The 24,470-nt window shown below is 40.1% G+C and overlaps 1 protein-coding gene and 1 pseudogene across 1 annotated transcript; one reads left to right on the top strand and one right to left on the bottom strand.

The window, feature by feature from the left end:
• The first annotated feature begins 8,694 nt into the window (after nucleotides 1–8,694).
• LOC136355249 (uncharacterized) lies at nucleotides 8,695–9,995 on the top strand (annotated as a pseudogene).
• A 183-nt stretch (nucleotides 9,996–10,178) lies between these two features.
• Nucleotides 10,179–11,855, bottom strand: LOC4329375 (phenolic glucoside malonyltransferase 2). Its single transcript, XM_015768947.3, has one exon. It carries the CDS (start codon nucleotides 11,747–11,749, stop codon nucleotides 10,367–10,369), a length of 1,383 nt encoding a protein of 460 aa, XP_015624433.1. The 5' UTR covers nucleotides 11,750–11,855; the 3' UTR covers nucleotides 10,179–10,366.
• Between the last annotated feature and the right edge of the window lie 12,615 nt (nucleotides 11,856–24,470).

Below are 24,470 nucleotides of genomic sequence, written 5' to 3'. Positions count from 1 at the left end.
GGTGTGCGCCCTAGGCCAACCCTAGGACGTCCCTAATCATATTTATTCAGTAGCCGCCATCGTTTAGAGTCGGTTTTTGCTTAGATTATTTTGTTAAGAACAGTTTCGCCGCTAGATCGGTTTGTAGAACCCCAAAATTCATGTGTTTAATCATTCATATGTAATTTGGTTACAATCTATGTTGTTTTTGCTTGTGTTCTTCGATTCGCATGCAGGGATTAGCCTTCTCGGCGAGGTCAACCGGGTTTCGGCACGGTTGATAACCAGAGAAGATGTGGTGCTGTGATTGCGGGGCTCAGTAGCATGTTTGTTCAGATGCCAGATCGAGTTGTGTCACGACTCCGCCCAAATTGACTATTTATCAATACCTATCGGAAGATCGGAACCTAACATCCCTTATCACTTTGTTGGGTTAACTATTCCTCGAAAGTCTTGGGGTATTTATTGTGTGGCTATCTATAACGGGCCGCAACCAAACTCCGTCAAAGATTAACTCTGAATGGTGACGAGCTTCACAATCATCTTTGTCGGACCATGGCATTTGCCCGTCACTGATGACCCTAATCGGTGATGGGGTTTTGTTGCGGCCCATCACCAATTACTTTTAACTAGAAAGGAAGCCCGCGCAGATGCGTGGGCAATTTATTTATTGTTTGTAAAAAGAATACTAAAATAAGTCATGTCTCACTATATTTCATTATAAGAACCCAACATTAACATATAATCGTAAAAGAAAAAATATTTATACTGTTAAATAAACCATAGAATTTATATACTAAATGAAAATGGCTATCATATTCAAACAGAAATCACTTTGTCTCAATTATATGTAAACTCGCCTATCACTGTCCTTCGCAAACATAATATAGACTTTGATTTTTTTTTCTTTTATTATACATCTAATTCACCTATGCATGTTTGTTGGTAATATACGAAGGAATAATTTATATTGTTGAAATTATTTGTGCTAATTGTTAACACTATTTACATGGGAACAACATAATTAAAAAATGATATAATATGGTTCCGTATGACATTTCCGATTGTACGTATGTATATATATTTTTTCTGGTGAATAGTAATCGTACGCACTTACTTTTTCCTTTTTTTAACAAATATTTTTCTCTCATATGGGGTAGGGTGTGCGTATATGTATTCATGGGTGGGTATGTACATGTTTATATGAGCGTCTATGATCGCCTTTACATTATTTTTTTTAAAATAAAACCTTTCAAGAAAATTGGTGGGATGGCGTAAAGCGGCACCATAGCGGTGTTGCTTCTTCGACAACATCGTCAGGAGTGGCTGCTACATATATGCACAATTTGAAGAAAAACCATAGGGCTATAAAGAAAGAAACGAAAAACTATACCAAGATGGGATGGATCGTATGCACTCTTCGGTTTTTCTTCTTTTCGATATCTTTTGTGTACATACATACATAGGGATAGATTAGCTGATTTCTAGGAGCAAGGGAATAGAATAGACCAAATCTAATGGTTGAAAATCATGAACTGATCGGTTTAAGTGTAAATTGATGACTATATGTTTTGCCTTTTCTTATATTTTCTCTTATTTATTAGAGCGTCACATAACATCTTAATTAGGAGTGTTTGTAGGAGTGTAAGAATGCTATTACTCATACTCACAATCTATTTGTAGTCAACTATTATTTGATGTGGCTTGGTGGCACTCTCTATTTACCTATCATTTGTTCATACTTGCCCTTAGGCTGAGTTCGGCACTGAGAGTTCCTAACTCTCCTCCCTCATTTTCCGCATGCACATTTTTCAAACAGCTAAACGATGTATTTTTTTTACAAAAATATTCTATAGGAAAGTTGCTTTAAAAAAATCATATTGATCCATATTTCATGTTTTTTTACTAATACTTAATTAATTATACTCTAATGAACTGCTTCGTTTTCCGTGCCAGCCAACTCTAACGAATGAAAATCAGCCTTAGTATCGTCCTTAATTTAACCTCCGTGCTTCATGACAAACATGTTTATTGGATGTCAGCTAATTATTAGACGCACTGTGCATAGATACCATGTAAGCAATATGACTTGGCAATTGGTAGATAGTATATAAAACCTATATACATAGGGATAAATTAGTGGGGACATTTGGTTGATATGTTAGGATATTCTTGATTGACAAATTATATATTGTATACTACATGTTAAGTGTTTTAGTACATAAATAACAAATTTATGGTTAAGTTCTAAAATGCTTATCTGATTGGCTACTCACTTAGTTATCGTGACTATGTTTACCAAATTGCTAAATAGTGCGTATTTACAAAATATTTTCTATACAATTTTTTTTAAAAATCAAATAAATTCATTTTCGAGTTTATAATACTTAATACTTAATAAATATTGCGCTAGTGACCTACGTCGATTTGTGTGCCCTGGACATGCTCAACCAATGAGCTAGATGGAACGAAGGCTAAGTAGAAGATAAAAAAAACATCAATATGGTGCCAAAAGAATATATTTGTTCTTTAATTGTCCAATAATATATGAATAGAGAAAACAAAAAATACTTGAAAAATACATTTATGATAAATTTAGAAGTGTCATTTGTATATATGTGTATTTTTTTTGTTGTTGGAGTAATTTTTATTCTCGAAAATATAAGTCTAATTTAACTATTATATAATCTACATTTTTCAACCCATTTATGTTTTTCATGGATTTTTCAATGACATGCGTCTAATTAAAATACAACTAGAAATAACATATTCCCTCTATCCTAAAATATAATTATTTTTAGCTATGAATCGGGACTAATGCTTGTTCAAAATCATAGTTAAAAGTTACTATATTTTGAAATGAATGTAGTACATATTTACACCTTAAAGCATAATACCCAACTTATATGTGTATTATTATTCAGTGTGGTTTTAGTATATTTTTATTGTATCATTGTTATTTGGTTATCACACAAATGGCAAAAGACAGTGGTACATATATATGTTTAAAGTTAGAAGAGTGTTTTCTCATATGTGGATTTAATGGTTTCACTGGTTTAATATTATGGATCTACTGAATTAAATGGAAATTAATGGGTTAAATTTTTTGTTTATAATATTTTTTCTAAATTTAAAATATTAGCTAGACAATAGGAAGGTGAGAGAGAGGACTCTTGGAGGATGGAGGAAGTTTACATACGGGCCTACGTGCGTGCACGGGGTGTTTGGAGTCTGCTTTTCATCTAATCTAAATCTAAATGTAAGAAAGAAAAAAAAAGTGCAACCGGGGAGTTCATAAGTACATACATACGTTTGTTTTTCTTTTTTGGCAGGAATACTATGCACAAACTTAATCGGTAGTTTTTGAAAGATATTTTCTGGAATACGTACTTACGTGTACTTTTTAAGTAGTATACACATGTACATATATCTAACTTATTGATCTAAAATAAATGGTCCACCAATTTAAGTGAAAATCGACGGCATGTACAGGTCTAATCTAACGGTATAAAATAATGGGTCTACCAATTTAAATGAAAATCGACGGTGAGATTTGACTGTGCCACGTGGCAGCCTATGAGCGTTTGTAGGAGTGCCACATGGTGGCTTGGGAGCGTTTGTAGAAAGTTTAATGGACTTTTAGTATATAATAGAATAGAATAGAATAGATAATAGATAGATAGATAGATGGGCCACCACCAAACCCCATTTTCGATAAGGGTAATCGGTGACGGGCCTGGTTCTGAGGACTTATATACTGCCTCTCGGTGCCTATGTGACGGGGTATTTTGTAGCCCAACAAATATAAGTACCTTTGTAACGGGCCTCAAGTCTTCATCACTCACAGATGGATCGATTGGGATACCCTGTCCTATGGTAGTGGAAGTATATTTTCTAGACTTTGCACCAATTAATACATATAATTATGTTTACGGAGCAAGTATTTGAACCTAGCGAGTAGAGTCAGGTACTCATAACTGCACTAGCACAACTACACTATCACATCAATTGTGCTTTCCCTAAGCCATTACATTTTCTTATTTTTTTTCGGCCAATATTGCAGTGTCTCGATATAAATGTGTATAAGTATCATTATGGATATACAACATCCTCAAATTATAGTAGCATTTACAAACTACTATGCATATCCGAACCGCTTGTTATCAACTAGAAAGTAATTTATGAGTTATATATATGTGTCTTTAACGATTGAAAAGCAAATGTTGGAAACTACGATGATCAGAAAACCATAAAATCAACTCCTAGTACAAAATTATATTTTAATATTAGCTTATAAGCATAAACATAAGCGAAAATATGAAATGATTGGGCTTTGTATTCCATTAAAAGGACGTAAAATAGGGAAAACCCGCACCGATATTTTGTGATAACATGGAATGCCACACATTGAAGTGAAGATAATGGTTTAAATCTCTAACCACAGCACGAAACGTCCCATGTATGCGTAAAGAAGGTAATAGAATTTAAACTTCAGTGAGATAGTAGAATAAGTATATAGTGCTTCTTTTTTTTCTCATGATTTCTTGACGTTTATGGGCTAGGCTTCGTTCTTTTCAGATGATTTACATAATTATTAAAGCAGATGCTCCGACCTTTAAAATATATGTTTGCTTAAAATAATTATTGCATTGTTTAGACCTACTTATTTTCAACTATTTGTTAAGTGTATTAACTAATTAAAATATTTAATATATTTCTATAATCTAGATGAGTAATTAAATTGTACAAAATAATAAGCTCAATAATATAAATGATACGGAGGCTAAGGTACGTTGCAGCCCCATGTGCATTTGGCAATTTGGCACTTGGATATGTATATCAAGGTTGTGACCATCCGTTATTTTTGTTTGGCGGTGTTGATCCTGAGGCGTTCGCTGGCCGCTATTGCCGTGGGTCAGAAGAAATTGGCTAGTGGCTACGACGGTTGACCTCAAAGTTAGTGAAATTGGCTGTCTGGTGGTTTTGGGTGCCAATGGTTTTTCATTCTCGGGTCTCTGAGGCCCTGTTTAGATGGGACTAAAACTTTTTTATTAAATGTTTAAATACTAATTATAAATATTAAATATAGACTATTAATAAAACCCATCCATAATTTTAAACTAATTGGCGAGACGAATCTATTGAGCCTAATTAATCTATGATTAGCCTATGTGATGCTGCAATAAACATTCTCTAATTATGGATTAATTAGGCTTAAAAAAATTTGTCTCGCAAATTAGCTTTCATTTATGTAATTAGTTTTATAAGTAGTCTATATTTAATACTCTAAATTAGTGTCTAAATATAGAGACTAAAGTTAAGTCCCTGGATCAAAACACCACCTCACTGGGTTGGGAAATTATTACTACTTTATGTGTCTCTTTTTTAAAAAAATGTTCAGATTCATAACAGTAGATTGTGTCTGATATAGTATTAGCTATGTTGTTAGTTTCTAGAACAGAGGAAGTAAAAACTTTTATTTGTCATCCATTATGATATTGCTTGTGATTCCTACTACACTCCCTCTACTGAGGTGTATTATTTAGATATTTAATATTTTCATGTTTATCTATAACCTCTCTAAATCACATACTACTAGAAAAACAATTTTTACCAACATATTTTTATTTTCTCAGGTGGAGAGAAAAAAATACTCTCTTATAACCGTTTACAAAAATAGAGATTTAGCCTCGCCTGGCAAAATCAATTTTTATGTTTGGAGTCTTAAGAGATCCGCCTATAAAAACATTTATTTTCATAACGGACGTCCGAATATATGATTTTTGCAAGCCGTCCGTAAAATATGGGGATCCTATTAGGTCATGGCTCCTCTCCTCCATCCCCTCTTCTCCCTCAGCTCTCTCTCTCCCTGCACCTACTCCCACTACCTCACACTCCTTCCCCACCTCCATCCCTATCCCCCCACCATTGCCTCCAGCCGATAATGACGACAACGGCACAATGCTTGGATCCGCCACCGGCCACGACGACGGCAGCAATGGCGAAGATGACGGCTGCGACTGGCTGCGACGATGACAATGACGGTGCTTGGACAATAGCAATGGGATTCGCTTCCTGCTGGCCTCGGGTGCATGGATCTGCCGTTGGCCATCCTCGGGAGCGCGGATCTGCCGTCGGCTGTCCTCGGGCGCTTGGATACGCCGGTGGAAGGAGTGAGTGGTGGCGGCTTTGACCGGCGGTGGCGTCAGGAGGTCAGGGTGGGGGCTCTCAGGTTGCGGCAGGGCTTCGACCGACGATGAATTTTCTGCTTTATGATGATATCTAATGAATTTGTTAAATGAATTTGAGTATTGTGATGAGTTCGTTGAATGGATTTGGAGATTGTGATAAATTTGTTGAATGGATTTGAGGATTGTGATGAATTTGTGAATGGATTAGGAGGTTTTTGAATATGCTCTTATAGGAATGTTTGAATTTTCTGGGTTTTTTTGTGGTCTTTAAATTTGCTCTTTACGCGGCCGTTTGCCCGCCTACGGAAATACACTAGTTTCGCAGGCCTTTGCCCTCAGGCGGTTGGGCTGGCCGCCTGCAAAAAGCTGATCCCACTACTACAACACCGATTGTCCCGGGCGGGCGAGCCAATTTTCGCGTGTGGGTGGGCGGTAGAGATTGGTGAATAAGATCTCTTAATCACCCAGTAGTCCCTTAAAGCCCACATGACGATTTAATCTAGCTATTCCATTATTATAATAGATTATACGAGAGAAAATAAAGTCCAGTGGTGGTACTTACGATTGTTTAGGCTTGCTAAGTACCATGCATGTAAAAAATGTTGGCTACCAAAGCATAAGTATATTTTGGTAATGCCAAAATATTTTGGCAACCCAGCTATGTGTGGTATCGGTGAATTTTGGTAGCAATACTATTCAGAGTGCAGATAACTTATTAGGACATTTATTTTGCAGGCTTCGAACCAAAAATGGTCCTTAGAGCATCTCCAGCAGGGACCTTAAACCCAGTCCCTAAATAAATTTTGAGGGTTAACATAAAAAACTAGATCCAGTAAAGACCCTAAACCTAGCCCCCAAAATAATAAGGCCCTCAGATCCACCCCCAAGCCCCTAGTCCTGGGGGCTCCGAGCATAGCCCCATCGATATTTTTCTGGCGCCAAACGACAATTCACTTTCACGCTCTCGTCACATTCCCGCACGGCACCACGATGCTGGATCTCATCTGGGCTCCGGCACCAGCGGCCATCGATTCCCCTGCACCTCCGGCAAGATTGGCACAAAAAGGTGAGAATTTCCCCTACCTCTGTCGCCCATCATCCGCAAGGTCCTCCGGCCGCCGCCCTCACGAGTCCGCCGTCCACACAGTGTCGCACGACCTCCCGCCGTCGGTCCGCACGTTGCTGTCCACACACCACCCCGCACTACCATGGTCCTCCTGCTGCACGGCCATCGTCCCTACCGCTGTCCGCCCGCATGCCACTATCCGCTCGCCGGCAGGAGAACCGGTGGCTGCCCACCCCCACGCTGCCCCATTGGCCCAACGGATGGAGGGCCACCGCCTTCGCACTGCCGGAGGGCCACCGCTCCAAGCCAGCCTACACGCCGCCCTATGCTCGCCGCTCTCTGCCCCCTACGGCTTGTTTGGCACCTTGAGGGAATGGGATTGGGAGTTTACACGAGGGAATTGATGGTGAGATTAAGATGGGAATTTGGTTTTTATTCCCAATATCTTGTTTGGCAGAGGTGGTGGAAATTGACAGGGAGTTTAGTTGGAGATTAGGTCATTAATGAAAATGGATGGCTGAGATTTGTTTAGGCAAAGCAAAGGAGAAATTCCCTCTCAATTACCACCCCTACCCAGGTATTGAAAAGGAGGGAGTTCCTTCCTCAATTCCCCATCCCCATCCCACCAAAATTCCCTTGTCTCCTGACCAAACAAAACAAATAATAGCCCCATCCCTCTAAGCTCCCAATCCCTCCTAAAAACTCCCTCCAACCAAACGGACCGCTAGAGTTTTCTGGATTGAACTAATCTCTGTGGTAGGAGTACTACTAGCAGAGAAGTATTATACTTGACCACTTTTTGTGTTAGACATTGATTTGTTTTTATATATTTTTTTTAGAACTGTAGGAGTAGTAGACTTCTTCGGTGGTAGAGAAGAATCTCAAACACTGTGCTTGTACTAGTAGCACTGCATTGGATCGTGGGACTGTACATACTACTAGCACTGCACTGAACTGTCGTTGCTATGGATCACTAGGTGTTTGGATCCAGGGACATAACTTTAGTCTATGTATTTAGACATTAATTTAGAGTATTAAATATAGACTACTTATAAAACTAATTATATAAATGAAAGCTAATTTGCGAGATAAATTTTTCAAGCCTAATTAATCCATAATTAGAGAATGTTTACTGTAGCATCATATAGGCTAATCATGAATTAATTAGGCTCAATAGATTCGTCTCGCGAATTAGTCCAAGATTACGGATGGGTTTTATTAATGGTCTACGTTTAATATTTATAATTAGTGTCCAAACATCCGATGTGATAGGGACTTAAAAGTAGTCCCATATAAACAAGGTCTTATGTAGCACTTCTTTTTATAGGCTTTGAGTCTTAAATATATACTCCGTACTGTGTATTATTATGAATATAATTGTCTATTTTGTTATTTGAGATAGTGGAAATTAAATTTTCTTATTAATTTACAATATTGTGATGGTAGTGATTATTTTATATGGATTTCTACGATGATGATGATCTCCTTGCTCAATGGTGGGAGCAGGAGGAAGCGTCTGACGACGATGACTACTATATTGCAGCTGCTCTTCTTACTGACATAGAGCATAAGAGAACCAAAAGGAAGCATCGTGGTTCAGTCATGGGTCAAGAGATAATTTACAGGGACAGATTTGCTGGCAATTTGCGCATAGTGGCTGATTATTTTGCAGATCCTCCTATATATAGTGCAAAATTATTTAGAAGGAGGTTCAGGAGGATGTCAAGGGAGCTCTTTTTGCGCATAGTGGCTAGTGTGGAGGCACATGATGACTACTTTAGGCAAAGACCAAACGCGGTGGGTCTTCTTGGTGCCACTGCATTGCAAAAGGTGTATGGTGCAGTTCGCATGCTTGCATATGATATTCCAGCCGATAGTCTTGATGAAGTTGTGAGAATTTCAAAAAACACCATGATAGAAGCTTTCAAACACTTTGTCAAGGCTGTGGTGGATGTGTTTGCTGACCAATACTTGAGGGCACCAACAGCTGATGACACTGCAAGGTTGATGGCTATGAACACTCCAAGAGGGTTTCCAGGGATGCTAGGTTGCACTGACTGTATGCATTGAAGGTGGAAGAATTGCCCAACAGGTTGGAAAGGGCAATACTCAGGGCATGTGGATGGGCCAACCATGATTCTTGAAGCTGTTGCATCTAAAGATTTGTGGATTTGGCATTCCTTCTTTGGATTACCAAGTTCTCTTAATGATATCAATGTCGTACAGAGATCACCACTCTTTCAAAGGCTTACTTCAGGGACAGCTCCAGAGCTAGAGTTTATGGTGAATGGTAAGAAATACACTATGGGTTACTATCTTGCTAATGGCATATACCTTTCCTGGGCCACTTTTGTGAAGACCATTTCCAATCCACAGGGTAACAAGAGAATCCATTACACAAAAGTTCAAGAAGGAGTGAGGAAGGATGTTGAAAGAGCATTTGGTGTTTTACAAGCCCGCTTTGCAATGGTGAGGGGTCCTGCTAAATTTTGGGATACCGAGACCCTATGGTACATAATTAATGACAGCTTGTGTAATAATGCACAACATGTTCATTGACAGTGAGCGAGATGAAGATGTAGACTTCGATTATGATCAGGGGATAGTGAGGTGTTGAGGAAAGAGGAGTACCAACGACGCAATAAATTTGGTTAGAGAAGTTTCTACAGATACATAAAGAAATTGAAGACCGACAGGCACATGAGCAACTTCGAGATGATCTTCTGGAACATTTGTGGGCGCTTCATGGTGCTCGATAGTTTGTTTCGTTGCATTTTCTGTCAACTATCGGTTGTGTTCAATACTTTCTTGTAGGACATGTCATTTTCATGTTAAAAATTTTGAATTCAAATTTGAATCATGGTGTTTAAAATTGTAATTTTCAATATGGTTGAATTTCATGTGCTAGAATTATTTGTGTTTAAATTATTGTGATGTTAAAGTAGACACAAACATACAATTTATACTAAAATAAAAGAGAAAAAGAAATAGGGGCTAAAATATGAGAGCTACTGCTAGAGTTAATGATATTTTTAGTGTCCTAAAGAATTAGTGGCAGCCCCCATTTGATCTTTAGGGCTCTAAAGTAGGGGCTGCTGCTGGAGATGTCATTTTGCTACAAGCACGCTGATCAGATCACACCTGCGATGACGTCGGCGAGGTACGTCCTGAACCTCCCCATGTGCTCCGGCGGCAGAGCAATGCCCACCTCGATGCCGCCGGAGCCGCCACGGCCCTCCGCCACCGACATCGCGCCGGTCTTCGCCACGGACGCGATCTCCACCTTCGCTGGCGTCCCGAACCCGAAGTCGACGTCGTACACGCGGAACCTCGGCGACCCAGCCACCGAGAACGGCGCGCCGTCCCTTCTGGCCTCGACGATGCGCTCTGGGTACCTCTCCCAGTATCCGGTCTCGCCGTGCACCGCCTCGTCGATGGCGGCGGCCACCGCGGAGCACGCCGTGAAGACGCCGTCGGTCACGGTGGCGGTGGCCGCCGCCTTCCTGGGCATCGAGGCGTAGCACGGGCCGACGCAGTTGCCGAAGTACCTGCTTGGGACGCGGCCCTCCATCCGCCGCCGGTGGTCGGTGACGAAGAGGAAGTAGGCGCGGCCGCCGCCGTCGTCGTGGCCGCCGTCGTTGTTGTGGCCATGTGTAGCTCGGAGGTGGCACAGCCACATGACGCCGTACGTCGCGACGATGGACGTGCACCGAGGCGGCGGGACGACGCCGCGGCGTGCCGCCTCGCCGGCGACGGCGTCCTTGATGCTCTGCAGCTGCGCTGACGACAGCGCGTACGTGGCGACGAGCCTGTCCATGGCGTCGGGCGAATCGAACCCTTTCTGAGCCCTGGGCGCGGCGAACAAGTCGTGGATGTCCTTGCGGTCAACAATGAAGCTGTGGTCCATGACTGGTGGCTCCGGCGGGACATTTCCGGCGGCGGCGCAGGCGGAAGCCGCCCAGGTGTGGAGGAAGTGCGTCGAGCTCGCGCCGTCGCAGGCGGCGTGGTGCACGGTGACGCCGAGGGCGAGAACGCGCGGCGCCGCCGGCCGCAGGCCCAACAACACGGTGGCCTGCACGGCGAGCACCGCGCCGCCCCGCGGGAGCGCCGGCACTAGCGGCGCAATCGTGGCAACTTCCCTGGGATCGTCCGTGGCAAGCTCGTCGACGCCGGCGCCGTCGTGCTCGGCGACGGTGAAGGCGACCGCGTCGCCGGGCTGGTAGAACAGCTCGTACCGGTCGGTCTTCCCGGGCGCGAGGCGGATGCGGCCGGCGAGCGGGTAGAAGGCGCGGAGCGCGCGGGACAAGGAGTCGGCGAGGTGGGACAGGACGCCGTGGACGGCGGCGCCGGGGGCGAGGCGGTAGAGGAAGAGTCGCTCGACGGGCTCGACGGGCTTGAGCGGCAGAGCACGTTCGGAGAGCGCGTCGGCGTCATCGCCGGTCGACGACGGCGTGACGTGCTCGGTTCGGAGGACGCGGAGGCGGCCGCCGTGATCGTGAGGTGGCGCTGCCATTGCCGCCTCGTAGCTTGTAGCTAATTAAGCAATGTGCGAGAGAGGCCGATCAGAGGACGAATGCTCTCGTCGGATGATCAGAGGCGCGTCGCCACAGCGTGACAGCGGGCACGCTGCTCGGCTCTTCGACTAGTAGTACTTATAGAGTTAACGCCGATCATTATGCCGAAATGTTACCTACGGCAATCTACCGGATGAACGTCCACCCGGTTTTCCATGTAAACTACTAAATGATTATTAAAAATATATTAATATGAAATGTATCACTCAACAAAATTAATAAAATTAATATGTCAGTTCAAATTCGACTTCAAGTTATAACAAAAATAACATATTAAACTCTAACTAGTACTTATCGAAACTGAAGTTGAACTGGTATATTTATGAAGTGTTATATTTCATATTAATCTATCTTGTTATTTTTCTAAAACATTTTTCTATAACCATTTAAGTGGCATGTAATAAACGGGGTAGATATTCACCCGGTATCCACCCTAGTGGTTGAAAAGTTTCCCTACCATACCAACGGCCCATGGTTGTCAATGTTTTTTTTTAACTCAACTTGATTTTGCTGCCCCATCACTTATTTAAAAATTTTTATAATTGATTATGACCATAAATTACTTCTGATGATTATATTATGAGTGATGAAAAATGGATGCTCATATTCATGAAGCTTTTACAGACATCAATAATATAGCATATCTATAACATATTTCTAAGTGTTTATAGTTTTCTTTAGAAAAAAAAGCCAGGCAATCAAAGTCTAAACTAGATTAGTGTCCACGTTAATTTTATTCGAGAATGGAGGAAGTATATATCTTGTAGTAACTCCGTCCCAAAATATAAGAATCTATTACTAGATGAAACATTTTATAGTACGAAAACGTCTCATTCAGTTTTAGGTTTTTACATTTTGGGACGGATGGAGTAACTAATTACTCCCTCTGTTTCTAAATATCTGATACCATTGACTTTATAGTACATGTTTGACCATTCATCTTATTCAAAAACTTTTGTGAAATATGTAAAACTATACATATACATAAAAGTTTATTTAACAATAAATCAAATGATAGGAAAAGAATTCATAATTATTTAAATTATTTTGAATAAAACAAACGGCCAAATATGTTTAGAAAAGTCAATGGCGTCAAATATTTAAAAACGGAGGGAGTAGTCTTTAATACAATTTGAATACGATGTCTTTTCTATACTTATTGAGAGCGGAAAATGTGATAATTAGCAAATTGTAACACATACTCATCTTCTAACTTTAATGTTCTAATTTACCGACTTGAAATTGGCACTTCTTTCTAAGATTATATATGGATGATAGATTTTGTGTAGATCATTAATTTGTGTTTTTTATTCTAAGATTATATATGGATGATAGATTTTGTGTAGATCATTAATTTGTGTTTTCAAAAAACTTTTACATCAGTTTTGTGTAGATATTTAATTTTGTACCATACTTTTTCTTGACATCATCTCTACTATTATAAAAATTAAAGATGTTTTTGCCTGTATTTTGGTACGTCATTCGTATTTGAGTCGGTTTTTAAGTTTGTTTGTTTTTGGAAATACATATCCTTGTTTGAGTCGATTTTAAATTCGTTTTCTTTTGGAAATATAAAAAGAAGTCGTATAAGAAATATCTTTAAAAAAACTCGCATGCTAACATGAGAAGAAAGTCGGACTCCTAATTACAGTTCATTATTTTCTTAAAAAAATATCCAAGCAAATTCCCAAAGTGAATTTCATCCTAGCTAAACCGTATAAAACTAGCATCACCCGTTGCAATGCACGGGCATTTTTCTAGCAATATACAATATTTGATTCTTCACTGTAAACAATTGTCGATATTATATAATTTGATTCTTCACTTTTATTTTGGTCATTTTGCTATATGACTTTGTTTCAATAATTTGAATTTGAATTTCAAATTATGACAACTTCAAACAACATTTATAAATACTAAATGATTTCAACTGAAAAATTCATCAACTACAAAGTTGTATAACTCATCAATATCTATAACTTTTATTTTGATAATTTCTTCATCCGACAAAATGACAGTAACATTGTTCACAAAAAATTACATCTCTCTCTTGTAGTTTATAAACTATATAAGAGATATGTACATTTTGTGAACAATGTTAAAAATAACTTTCTCGGATGAAGAAATGACCCAAATAAAAGTTATAGATCTTGATGAGTTATACCACTTTGTTATTAATGACTTTTCAGTTGAAATCATTTAGTATTTGAAAATGTTGTTTGAGGTTGTCATATTTTCAAATTCAAATTGAAACTGTTCAAAAAAATGTTATATAGAAAAATAACCAAAATAAAAGTTATAGATCTTGATGAGTTATACAACTTTGTTGTTGATGAATTTTTCAGTTGAAATCATTTAGTATTTGAAAACATTGTTTGAAGTTGTCATAATTTGAAATTCAAATTCAAATTATTGAACCAAAGTCATATAGCAAAATGACCAAAACAAAAGTTGTAGATCTTGATAAGTTATACAACTTTGTTATGGGTAATTTTTTTCATTTGAAATCATTTACTACCCGAAAAACTATTTTAATTGTGAGGAAGGAGGCAAAATAGACATCTCGGCGAGAGAGGAACAAAAGGGCTGGGCCGGCGGCCCAAAGAGGGAGAAGAAGGGAGAGAGAGGCTACTGGCTGAGGGAGGGAGAGAGAAACAGCTGAAAAAGGATGAGAGGAATTTTAATTTGTTTTTTATTTATTTTAATAAGTTAAATAAACTTTGTGGTATTAAAATTAGTTACTGAGCACCAAAAATTCATGAAAAATTTTAGAGAATTATTTAGACCACGTAGAATATAAAAAATATTTCCGGCCATGATTTTTAACGGAAAGTTTTAGTTTTCTCATTAATTCACTTGATTAAATTGTTTTAACTTTTAATATATTTTTTTAGAAATGCATTATATAAATTTATGACGTTTGCTTTGTGCCCGTTATGACAAATTAATATTCGTCGCGATGTCCCATTGAAATACTTTATGACGATTTCTAGTTGGTATTAACAACGAACACCTTTTTTTGTCACTAAGCCACCCATCTCATACTAATCGTCATAAAATAAAATGTGCTAGTGACGAATAGCTCCGACTTTACAAGGAATTCGTCACAGAAGATCATATTTCTCGTAGTGTCCAATTATCGGGCCATATCATTACAGTTTGGCTGATTATGGATCTGTGCTTCTCCGACCTAAACAATGCTGCTGCCCACCCGATGAGACAGAACTACGGCTAATAAACCGCTTTCGTGGAACCGATGATGGTCGGTTCGAGGAAACCGATCAGTTTTAGCTAGTTTTCGTGCAGCGATGACAAAAAGCTACAGTTTTTTTTATCGGTTTTAATTATGTTTTGAGAAATCGGTAAGGAGCGGTTTTTAATTTCAAAACAAAAAGCTAAAACAATGAACGAAACACGAGCACCTGCCCTATATCCTCCGATGAGCTAAAGCTCAAAAGCTTCCAGCAATGGAAGTCGCATCTCAGCCATCACCTCCCCCAACACAAAGTTGCATAGACACTTCCACCACCTTGACAATGAGCCAACCGTCGTAACACAATGGGATCAAGCTGCTTAGGACATGTACAATACACCAAGAGTGCTTAGAAAGATCGATACTTAGAAAAAACCGTCTCAAAGTTAAGAACCACAATCTCCAATAATAAAAAAGCGTATTATGGAGATGGGCGTAGACCGAGGTGACAACGCTAGATTGCGTAGACTGAGGTGGCAGCACGAGATGTGCTTGCGAGCTCAATAGATCTCGCCAAACATGGGGTGATGGCAACAGAGATGGAGCTCGGCGATGTTGGCATCGGCTCAACCAATACTGCCTTAGCGTTGACGAAGCACCCATATCCTCCATAGGGCACGAGGGGCTCAACGAGATATTGAGCTCAATCGAGCTGGAGCCGACGCACCGATATGGTGAATAAGACTCTGGCTCGCCACGTTGGTTCACTACAAATATTGTTACTACCCGATTTGTTTCATCTGTTTAGTTTTTATTTATTTATTTGTTCCATTCTCATATTATCTTATTTTCTTATAATTTTATGCATTGTTTTTATTTCTTTGTTTTACCAATCAGGGCAATAGTATACATGGACATCGCATGTTTTATCTGTTATTCAAACAATTAATCATAAAATAATTATAATAAATGAAAACTCGATAGAGATATCGTTGTACAAATATATAGGTTAAAATTAATTCAATTTAACACGGTTAAAAATGAAAAACGTACCCATAGTTGAGGTGTGCAGGAGTTGGACATCTGGCTCTTTCACAGGTGAAGTAATAACGAGCATGCAGGACTCTCTTCAGGGCGATTGATATGTACAGGGAGATAGTAGGTTCAACTGGTACGAATAGTAGGTTCAACTGGTATGAATAGTTTCCGTCCGTCCAGACCATTTTTTATTTCGGATAGGTTCGGTCGGAACTATTCGAAAATTCTCGGATTTAGAAACGATTGGATTTTTTTTCTCAGAAACGAAATGAATACAGTAAGATTACTATCCATCGGAATCGGAAAATGATCAGAATTAACTATCCGGAATATCCACAGACATGGATCAAATTTTAGAGAAAACACGTATATATACATAACTTTTTTATATGGAGTCGGATGAAGACAAACTTTTATAAAAAATGTAGAGCTCAGTGAGATCTACAACTTTCTTGTTGACTATTTTATTATATAAGATCATTTAAGGGTCTAAATATTCATTATAAAATACCATATATGTTTTTACAAAATCTCAGATCTACAATTCAAACGACATCTGATGGAGACGTATTCCATATCAAAGTTGTAGAGCTTAATGGAATTTACCACTTTATAGTTTATAACCTTTGTATTTGAAAATGTTTAAAGTATAAAACAAACACTCTAAGTTTTGAAGATGTGAAATAAAATAAAAAAAGACATCTCCAATTTATACAACAAGAACTTGTTAAGTTGTTTAGTGAAATGGTAAGTAAGCTATACATGTAGTAAAATGTCTTGGGATGAGGGGAACAGTCATGAAAATCGATTTTCACATCCTTTTGTAGGACCGCCTACAAAATTGATGATATAAATGTTGGAGACGTTGTTCTAAAAGAAATATGCGATATCTCTTCTCTCAAATATCCGTTGACGTATTCGTTCCGTTTCGTATTCGCTCCGTATCTGTATTCGATAATAATCATTTCATTTCCATATCCGGGTTTTCGATTCAGATTAAAAAAATAAAAACGAATATGATAAAGCTAGTTTTCATCCGTTTCCGATCCATTTTTCATCCCTACAGGTAAGGTAAGGGAAATGTCATCTCTGGTGCTCTTTCTATCAACCACCATTTTCTTTTATCACGTGCCGCGCATAGAAAGAGGGTAGTATGTGTTGACGAAAAAATGGAACACACCGGTCTGGGAGATCTGCTTAACTCCAGTGCAGGTCCAAAGGTTGGTGAGATGCGGACGTGCCTGTCAGTTTGATCCTGCAACTGACAAGATATGCAAATAGTAGATCAAACAGCCGATCGGCTGACTGTTGACGAAAAAATCGAACACACTGGCCTGGGAGATCTGCTTAACTCCTGTGCAGGTCCAAATCTTAATGAGATGCGGGCGTGCCAGTCAGGTTGATCCTGCAACTGACAAGATATGCAAATAGTAGATCAAAATAGCCGATCGACTAACAAGCCGATGGAGTAGTTCCAGCCGATAGCCGATAATAGCCGATGCCGATACCAGCCGATAGCGATAGGGTTTAAGCAATCGGCTATATGTCCAATGTAGATAATGATATAATGGCAATCGGCTGATGATGATGTAATAAAATAACAATATAATCCAGTATAAACCGATCGGCAAATAATGATATGATAAATAAGCATCGATCCGAAGGTTAACGCACATATCGGCTGGAGGTCCGACATCATGAAATCCACAAGATTAGATTAAACAGTGAAACCTTTGTTGTCATCGGCTAAATCCAACTTATATGTATTTATAATCCTTATGAGTCGATGCAACGTCCAGATAACTCACCGGCTGAAACCCCGATGAAACCTTTATTGGCAATCAAGAAGCAGGCTAGAGATTATGGTTCTAAGCACGACTTAGTAGATCAAACTTAACTGATACAGCACTAAGTATGAAAAGAAACATAATATCTAGACAATCAAGCCGTTGACTGAGTTTGCAGGGTGATAGATGTCTAAGCTAATCTAATCTAGCAACGCAATTTAGCCGATAACGGCAGAAACCCTAAAACGAGAAGCAGACGATAGAGCTAAATTGATATGCTAAGACTAGATTAACAGAGACATATGATAAATAGGTAGGCAAATATATCATCCAAACCAGAGCAATCCAAGAGGTCGAATGTACTGATGCGGCCTTGAATGACGCCGACGTAAACGATACAATTGCCTGGGCCGGCGAAACATTAGACTTACCCCTTAGCGGGAGATCGAACACTGATGCAGCCCCGCGTCAGGTGCCAAGTCCCGCCGGACGATAAAATAAAGTAGAAAAGGTAAAAGGTGGCGATGCGCCGAATTGTATTGATCGTGAGGATAGATTACATAAACCCTGGCTGTATATATTTTTACCTATGGGTTGATACAAGTCCTTGTCGGACAAGAAAGAAACTTTCCTAAAGATAAAAGGAAAAGATAAAGTCCTTACAGGACACTAAACACACTTTCCTAAAGATAAAAGGAAACTAACAAACTATTCCTAATTAATAGATAATTTGCCATGCCATATTCTCTTTAAACTCGGTCTCTTATAGATAAGCTTTCTTTAGTAGATCAATTTCCTTAACCGAATATAGCAAGAATCCGACAACTGACGACTTGACAACTCTCATCGGCTAATCTCAGGACTTCGAAGCCGATGCTGACTCTAAGCCGATGACTACTCCGGGCTTACCAAATTTAACTGTTAACATTGACAAGCCGATAAAGTAGTTCCAGCCGACAGCCGATAATTGCCGATGCTGATACTAGCCGATAGCGATAGGGTTTAAGCAATCGGCTATATGTCCAATGTAGATAATGATATAAAGGCAATCGGTTGATGATGATAAGTAATAATATAGCAATATAATCCAGTATAAACCAATCGGCTAGCAATATGATATAGTAGAACAAGTATTGATTCGAAGGTTAAAGCACACATCGGCTGGAGGTCCGATGTCATGAAATCAACAAGATTAGATTAAACAGTGAAACCTTTGTTGTCATCGGCTAAATCCAACTTATATGTATTTATAATCCTTATGAGTCGATGCAACGTCCAGATAACTCACCGGTTGAAACCCCGATAAAACCCTTATTGGTAATCAAGAAGCAGGCTAGAGATTATGGTTCTAAGCACTACTTAGTAGATCAAACTTAACTGATGCAGCACTAAGTATGAAAAGAAATATAATATCTAGAAAATCAAGCCGTTGACTTAGTTTTCAGGGTGGTAGATGTCTAAGCTAATCTAATCTAGCAATACGATTTAGCCGATACTGGCAGAAACCCTAAAACGAGAAGCAACCAATAGAGCTAAATTGATATGCTAAGACTAGATTAACAGAGACATATGATAAATAGGTAGACAAATATATCATCCAAACCGGAGCAATCCAAGAGGTCGAATGTACTGATGCAGCCTTGAACGACGCCGACGTAAACGATACAATCGACTGGGCCGACGGAACGTAGCACTTACCCCTTCGCCGGAGATCGAAAGCCGATGCAGCCCCGCGTCAGGTTCCAGGTTCTGTCGGATGATAAGTAAAAACCTCGGTAAAGAGGGTGGCGATGCACCGAGAGTAGTTGTATTCATCGATAGATTGATAGATTATAATGACCTCGGGTGTACATATTTATACCCACAGGGAGATACTAGTCCTTGTCGGACAAGAAAGAAACTAAAGATAAAAGGAAAAGATAAAGTCCTCATCGGACACTAAACACACTTTCCTAAAGATAAAAGAAAACTAATAAACTATTCCTAATTAATAGATAACTTGCCATGCCGTATCCTTCTTGAACTCGGACTCTTCTGGATAAATTCCCTTTAGTTGATCCGACTCCATTGAGGACACGGTTGCTGGCGATTTAACGACTCCCATCGGCTGATTCTATAACTCTGAAGCCGATACTGACTCTAAGCCGATGATGACTTTAGTCTTATCAAATTTCGTCGTTAACAGTATGTACTCTCCTTTTTCTTCCGCAGGGCCAGCGGAAGGATGACACCGGCCGAAGGCAGAAAGAAAGAGAGTACGAAGAGGGGTACATGACAACATGACGGCCAGAGCTTGACAGTACAAAAGAAGAACAAGTCCGCAGGTTGGTTTTGGAGCTCGCATCATCGAATCGGTAGTACAATATTGCAGCAAAGCTTTCAGGTACGAATTAAATGGTCATCCCACGTGTTTTTACTTGAAATTGATGTACAATCAAGTAAGGTCCTGTTTAGTTCTAAAGTTTTTTTCCAAACTTCCAACTTTTCATCACATCAGACCTTTCATACACACCAAACTTTTCTATCACATCATACCAATTTCAACCAAAGTTCCAAACTTCAGTGTGAACTAAACACAATGCTAACAGAATCTGCATAACTGACATTACACAGTGCATTAATTTCAGCTTCATGTCAATATCAAAAGCGATTTTTTGTAGGCACCCTGTACCGCACATCACAACAGGCATAGTACGTAATGGCACCCACTTGTACCGGTTTTGCTAATTGGCGCGCGCACGCCAGATCCGTATCTGGCGCGCGTGCCCCTCCACCCGCCACGTGTCCTTTTCCTTTTAGCGATTTTTTTTCCGCATTGCTTTTTTTTTGCGCGATTTTTTCCTTTTTCTTTGGCGCGACTTTTTTCTCTTTTTTTTGGCGCGATTTTTTCCCTATTGGGCTCCCTCCCCTCGGTGTATTTTTCATCTTTTTGGTATACTTTTTGATTTTTTTTAAATTTGAAAGTTTTAAAATCTGAGTTGAAAGTTTTCAAATCTCGAGTTGAAAGTTTTCAATTCTCGAGTTGAAAGTTTTCAAATTTGAGTTGAAAGTTTTTAAATCTCGAGTTGAAAGTTTTCAAAAATTTTCTTGCAAATTGAAAATTTTCAAAGTCTGAGTTGAAAGTTTTCAAAATTTGAGATCAAAGTTTAAATTTTAAGTCAAAAGTTTTCAAATGTAACTCAAATTTTTTCAATCTATTAGTAAAAAAGTTATCCTAAGAAAATAAAAAATCTATTCTTAATTACAGTCATTATCCTTGACTAACAGAGTTAGTTATGGTACCGCGTCCTTCCAAGAACGTGCTCCGCGTGCGCGCTAGTTCTGCTCGCGGCGCGTACGCGCGTACTAGGAACGCCCCGCTTGTATAGGAACGCCCCGCTTGTACAGTACATCAGGGTAGGCGTAAGGGACCATATGTGGAAACCAATTTTCACATGTAACATATGAAAATGCCCCCATTTACACAGTCTTAAGTGATCTCCTTACGAAATGTTTGATTTTTCAAAGCAGTCGCTTAAGATATATAGCCGCTTATGAAAATGATGATATTTATGTAATCAAGCATATTAAACTGACCGCCTTAGAGAATGTGTTTATCGAGATGGCGCTCTTAACTGTCTGTATATGTCCTGTCTTTTCATCTACTTCGCGACCTTCAACAATCATGCCTAATCAGTGTGTGCTTATGCATCATCACTGCATTTCTTGGTTTCAAAGCCCAAGAAACCAGGAAGAATCTCAAGAGAAAACTAAACTAATTAAACAAGAAACTGATTAACTTGTCATCAGACAGACAGAGCGCTGCTCGCTGAAATTAAATCAATAGTATTAAGAGGGGGACAGTGGCAGAGGCCGTATCTACCCCGGGACGGCCTGCGTCGGGAAAGGAGCACCTCCTCCTCCTCATCGGCGTCGAGCAGTCGCCCGGACAGCGACCGGACCAGACCGGACCAGGGCGCCGCGGAGGCAGCAAGGGAAGGGAGGAGAGAGAGGGCGCGCCGCCGTGCGCGCCTTGCCGGCTGGCCACCGCCGCTCACTGCAGCAGGGGAGGGAGGAGAGAGAGGGGATAGTGGATTTAGGAAGAGAGAGTAGAGAGAGATTGAGAGGATAGAGGGGAAAGAGAGGAGAGTCTTATAGGTGGGGCCCACACTACTTTTTTTAAAAAAATTTTGCTGACTGTACTCACGTAGAACTGAAACTACCCCGAATTAAGCCGGAGGTTATTTGTCCGATTGTATAGTTAAGGGTGTAAAATATCCGGTATTCGAGTTTAGGGAGTTAATTCAATCGCCCATGATAGTTCAAGGGTGTAATTCGTACCTTTTCCTAGCAAAACACACAACGTTTAACCATTTGAAAAGCGTACGTGCGGAACACGATGGAGAGGAGTTGGAACCAAGGATTTAAATCTCCGGCTATAGCTGCCGCTATTGCCGGAGATAGCCGCTGGGAGAAGCAACCACTAAGATATGTCCAATTTGGCGCTACACATTCTATGGCGCTATTAGCTGCTCTTAGCTGGCTATAGCTGCTAAATGGGCCCTTAAATAGCGGCAGCTAACTTGGTGGGCTGAGAGCCTAAAACTAAACAATGGGGCATATAGAAACAATTCAACCCTAACTCTATCACTCTTTCACAGTCACTCTGTCGCTCACCCTCTCCCCTCGAAAAACAGGCACAGCGGCTGTGCCTGGAGGCGACGGCGGCGGCTGCAACCTGCAGCAGCGACGGCGATGAAAACAGCAGCGGCTGTGACCTGCAGCTCCACATGGAGGCCGCAACGGTGGCGCCCGGAGGCGGCGGCTGTGCGTATGCCAGCACCAAGCATCTGCGGCGGCTGTGATGGGTGGTAGCTGCACCAATCCCTCCCTCCCCACTCTTCTCTATTCTCCCTCAAGCTGCTACGGAGGCAGTTGTGCCGAAGACAGTGAGGGCTGCTGGGCAGCACAAATCCTCTCCCTATTCTTCGCTAGTTTTTCTTTTTCCTAACAAGAGACGTGCAAGATTTTTTTGCTATGATTCTCTGATATTGAATGTGGTATTGAACTATTCAATGTAATATCAAGTGTCTTGGCTCTTTAAACTGTACAAGAATTGCAAAATTTATGTTAGTTTTTGTAAAACCGCTAATGAGCTTAGCTGCAGCAATAGCCAGCTATAGCTGGTTGTTGACAGTTCGATCAGTTTCGACCGTCAATATTACTAAAATAGGGGAGAACTAGTGATGCTTGCAATGCATAAATATGTTAGAATAATAATATTCCACTAGTATTAGGTATACTTACCTTTTGCAGAGAATGACAATAAAGTGGAGGAGAATCAACATCAACTCAGATGATAAATCAATCGGATGATGTCGAGAACCAGACTTATGTATGAATGGGCCAAGAACTCAGAAATAACACGACACATTGGGCCAAAATTCACAAGTCTACGGAGGAGGACAACAAAGGAGGCCGCCAGCCGAAGATGGGTTGGGGCCGAACCCACCGCAGCTCCGTTTGATCCAGGGTTCTCCTGGACGGCTGAGATTGCTCCCCAATGACGGTTGGAGGGTATTACCGACTATTCCAACCGTTACAACCGTCATTGGGAGGCTATAAAAGGAGCAATCATCCTCACTTCACTCACACACCTCAAGCAATAGCTCTCTCATTTATCTCAAGTTTAGTTTAGTAGTATCTAGCTGGTGGAATAGGAACATAGTAGAAATCAGGAGTCCGGAAGCCTTCGGAAGAGTTTGGGTATGGCTCTAGTAGCTTTTCTCTTCTCTTTTGTAAGCCAAGCCTTGTACTTTTAGTAGAATACTCTTCTAAATACATTTATGGTATTGAAATACATTCCGAGTATATGAGTACCTACTTTACATTATGTTCATCTTATACTGAATATACGGCTAGCTTATCTGGGAGATGCTTTGGTGCGGGTATAATGTTTGCCTATGCAATTACTCTATGTCATGACGATGATATTAGAGTAGTATCTGGTAGTTTAGACGTGGTGTCTAGATTACGGGATATCATTATTTGGGGTTATATATTGCGAATGAGAGGTGGGCTGCTGATAGTGACAGCTCAGTACGGGTATTCCTCCGCGCCGGTATATAATCCTAAGTTAATTCCCTAGGGAGGATACTCCTCCGTATTTAGCCCCGGTTGTATGGTCATGACGGGCTGTCGTAAGGAACTCGGCAGTCAGGAGTGGCTTCTCGAAGTACCAGGAGGGCATCGGATAGAGGGTATTAGTTAGTATATCGGTTAACTAGAATGTATGTATACTATGTATATTAGAAATATAGGAATAGATTTTCTTTTCTTTTCTTTCCACTTAGCTTAGGTGATATATTATGAGAATGAGTAGTTAATGCTTGTGTGTCACTCTACCCTTGGATTATCTTAACCCCTGCTTAGAATATGATTATCACAAGTAATATATAAATTATTAGTCAAGTTCTCTCTACATGATCTTTCCACGGGATAAAATAAATACGATACCCTTGGAATACTCTCGGGTGAAACACTACAATGGTATATCTGTGGGCTTGCGGATGAACTCTGTAACCATAATATATCAGAAGTACTTTTGCGCCATTGCTGGGAATTATATTTCTAGTAATGTCGTTAAGAAATACGAACAAGCAT

The sequence above is a fragment of the Oryza sativa genome, chromosome 2 (genome assembly GCF_034140825.1).
Source record: "Oryza sativa Japonica Group chromosome 2, ASM3414082v1".
In the NCBI taxonomy this organism is placed as follows: Eukaryota; Viridiplantae; Streptophyta; class Magnoliopsida; order Poales; family Poaceae; genus Oryza; species Oryza sativa.
This window is presented reverse-complemented; position numbering and strand designations above follow the sequence as displayed.

Bases quoted from the DNA above. Each gene is read 5' to 3' on its own strand.
- LOC4329375 (XM_015768947.3), bottom strand. From the start codon at position 11,749: ATGGCAGCGCCACCTCACGATCACGGCGGCCGCCTCCGCGTCCTCCGA.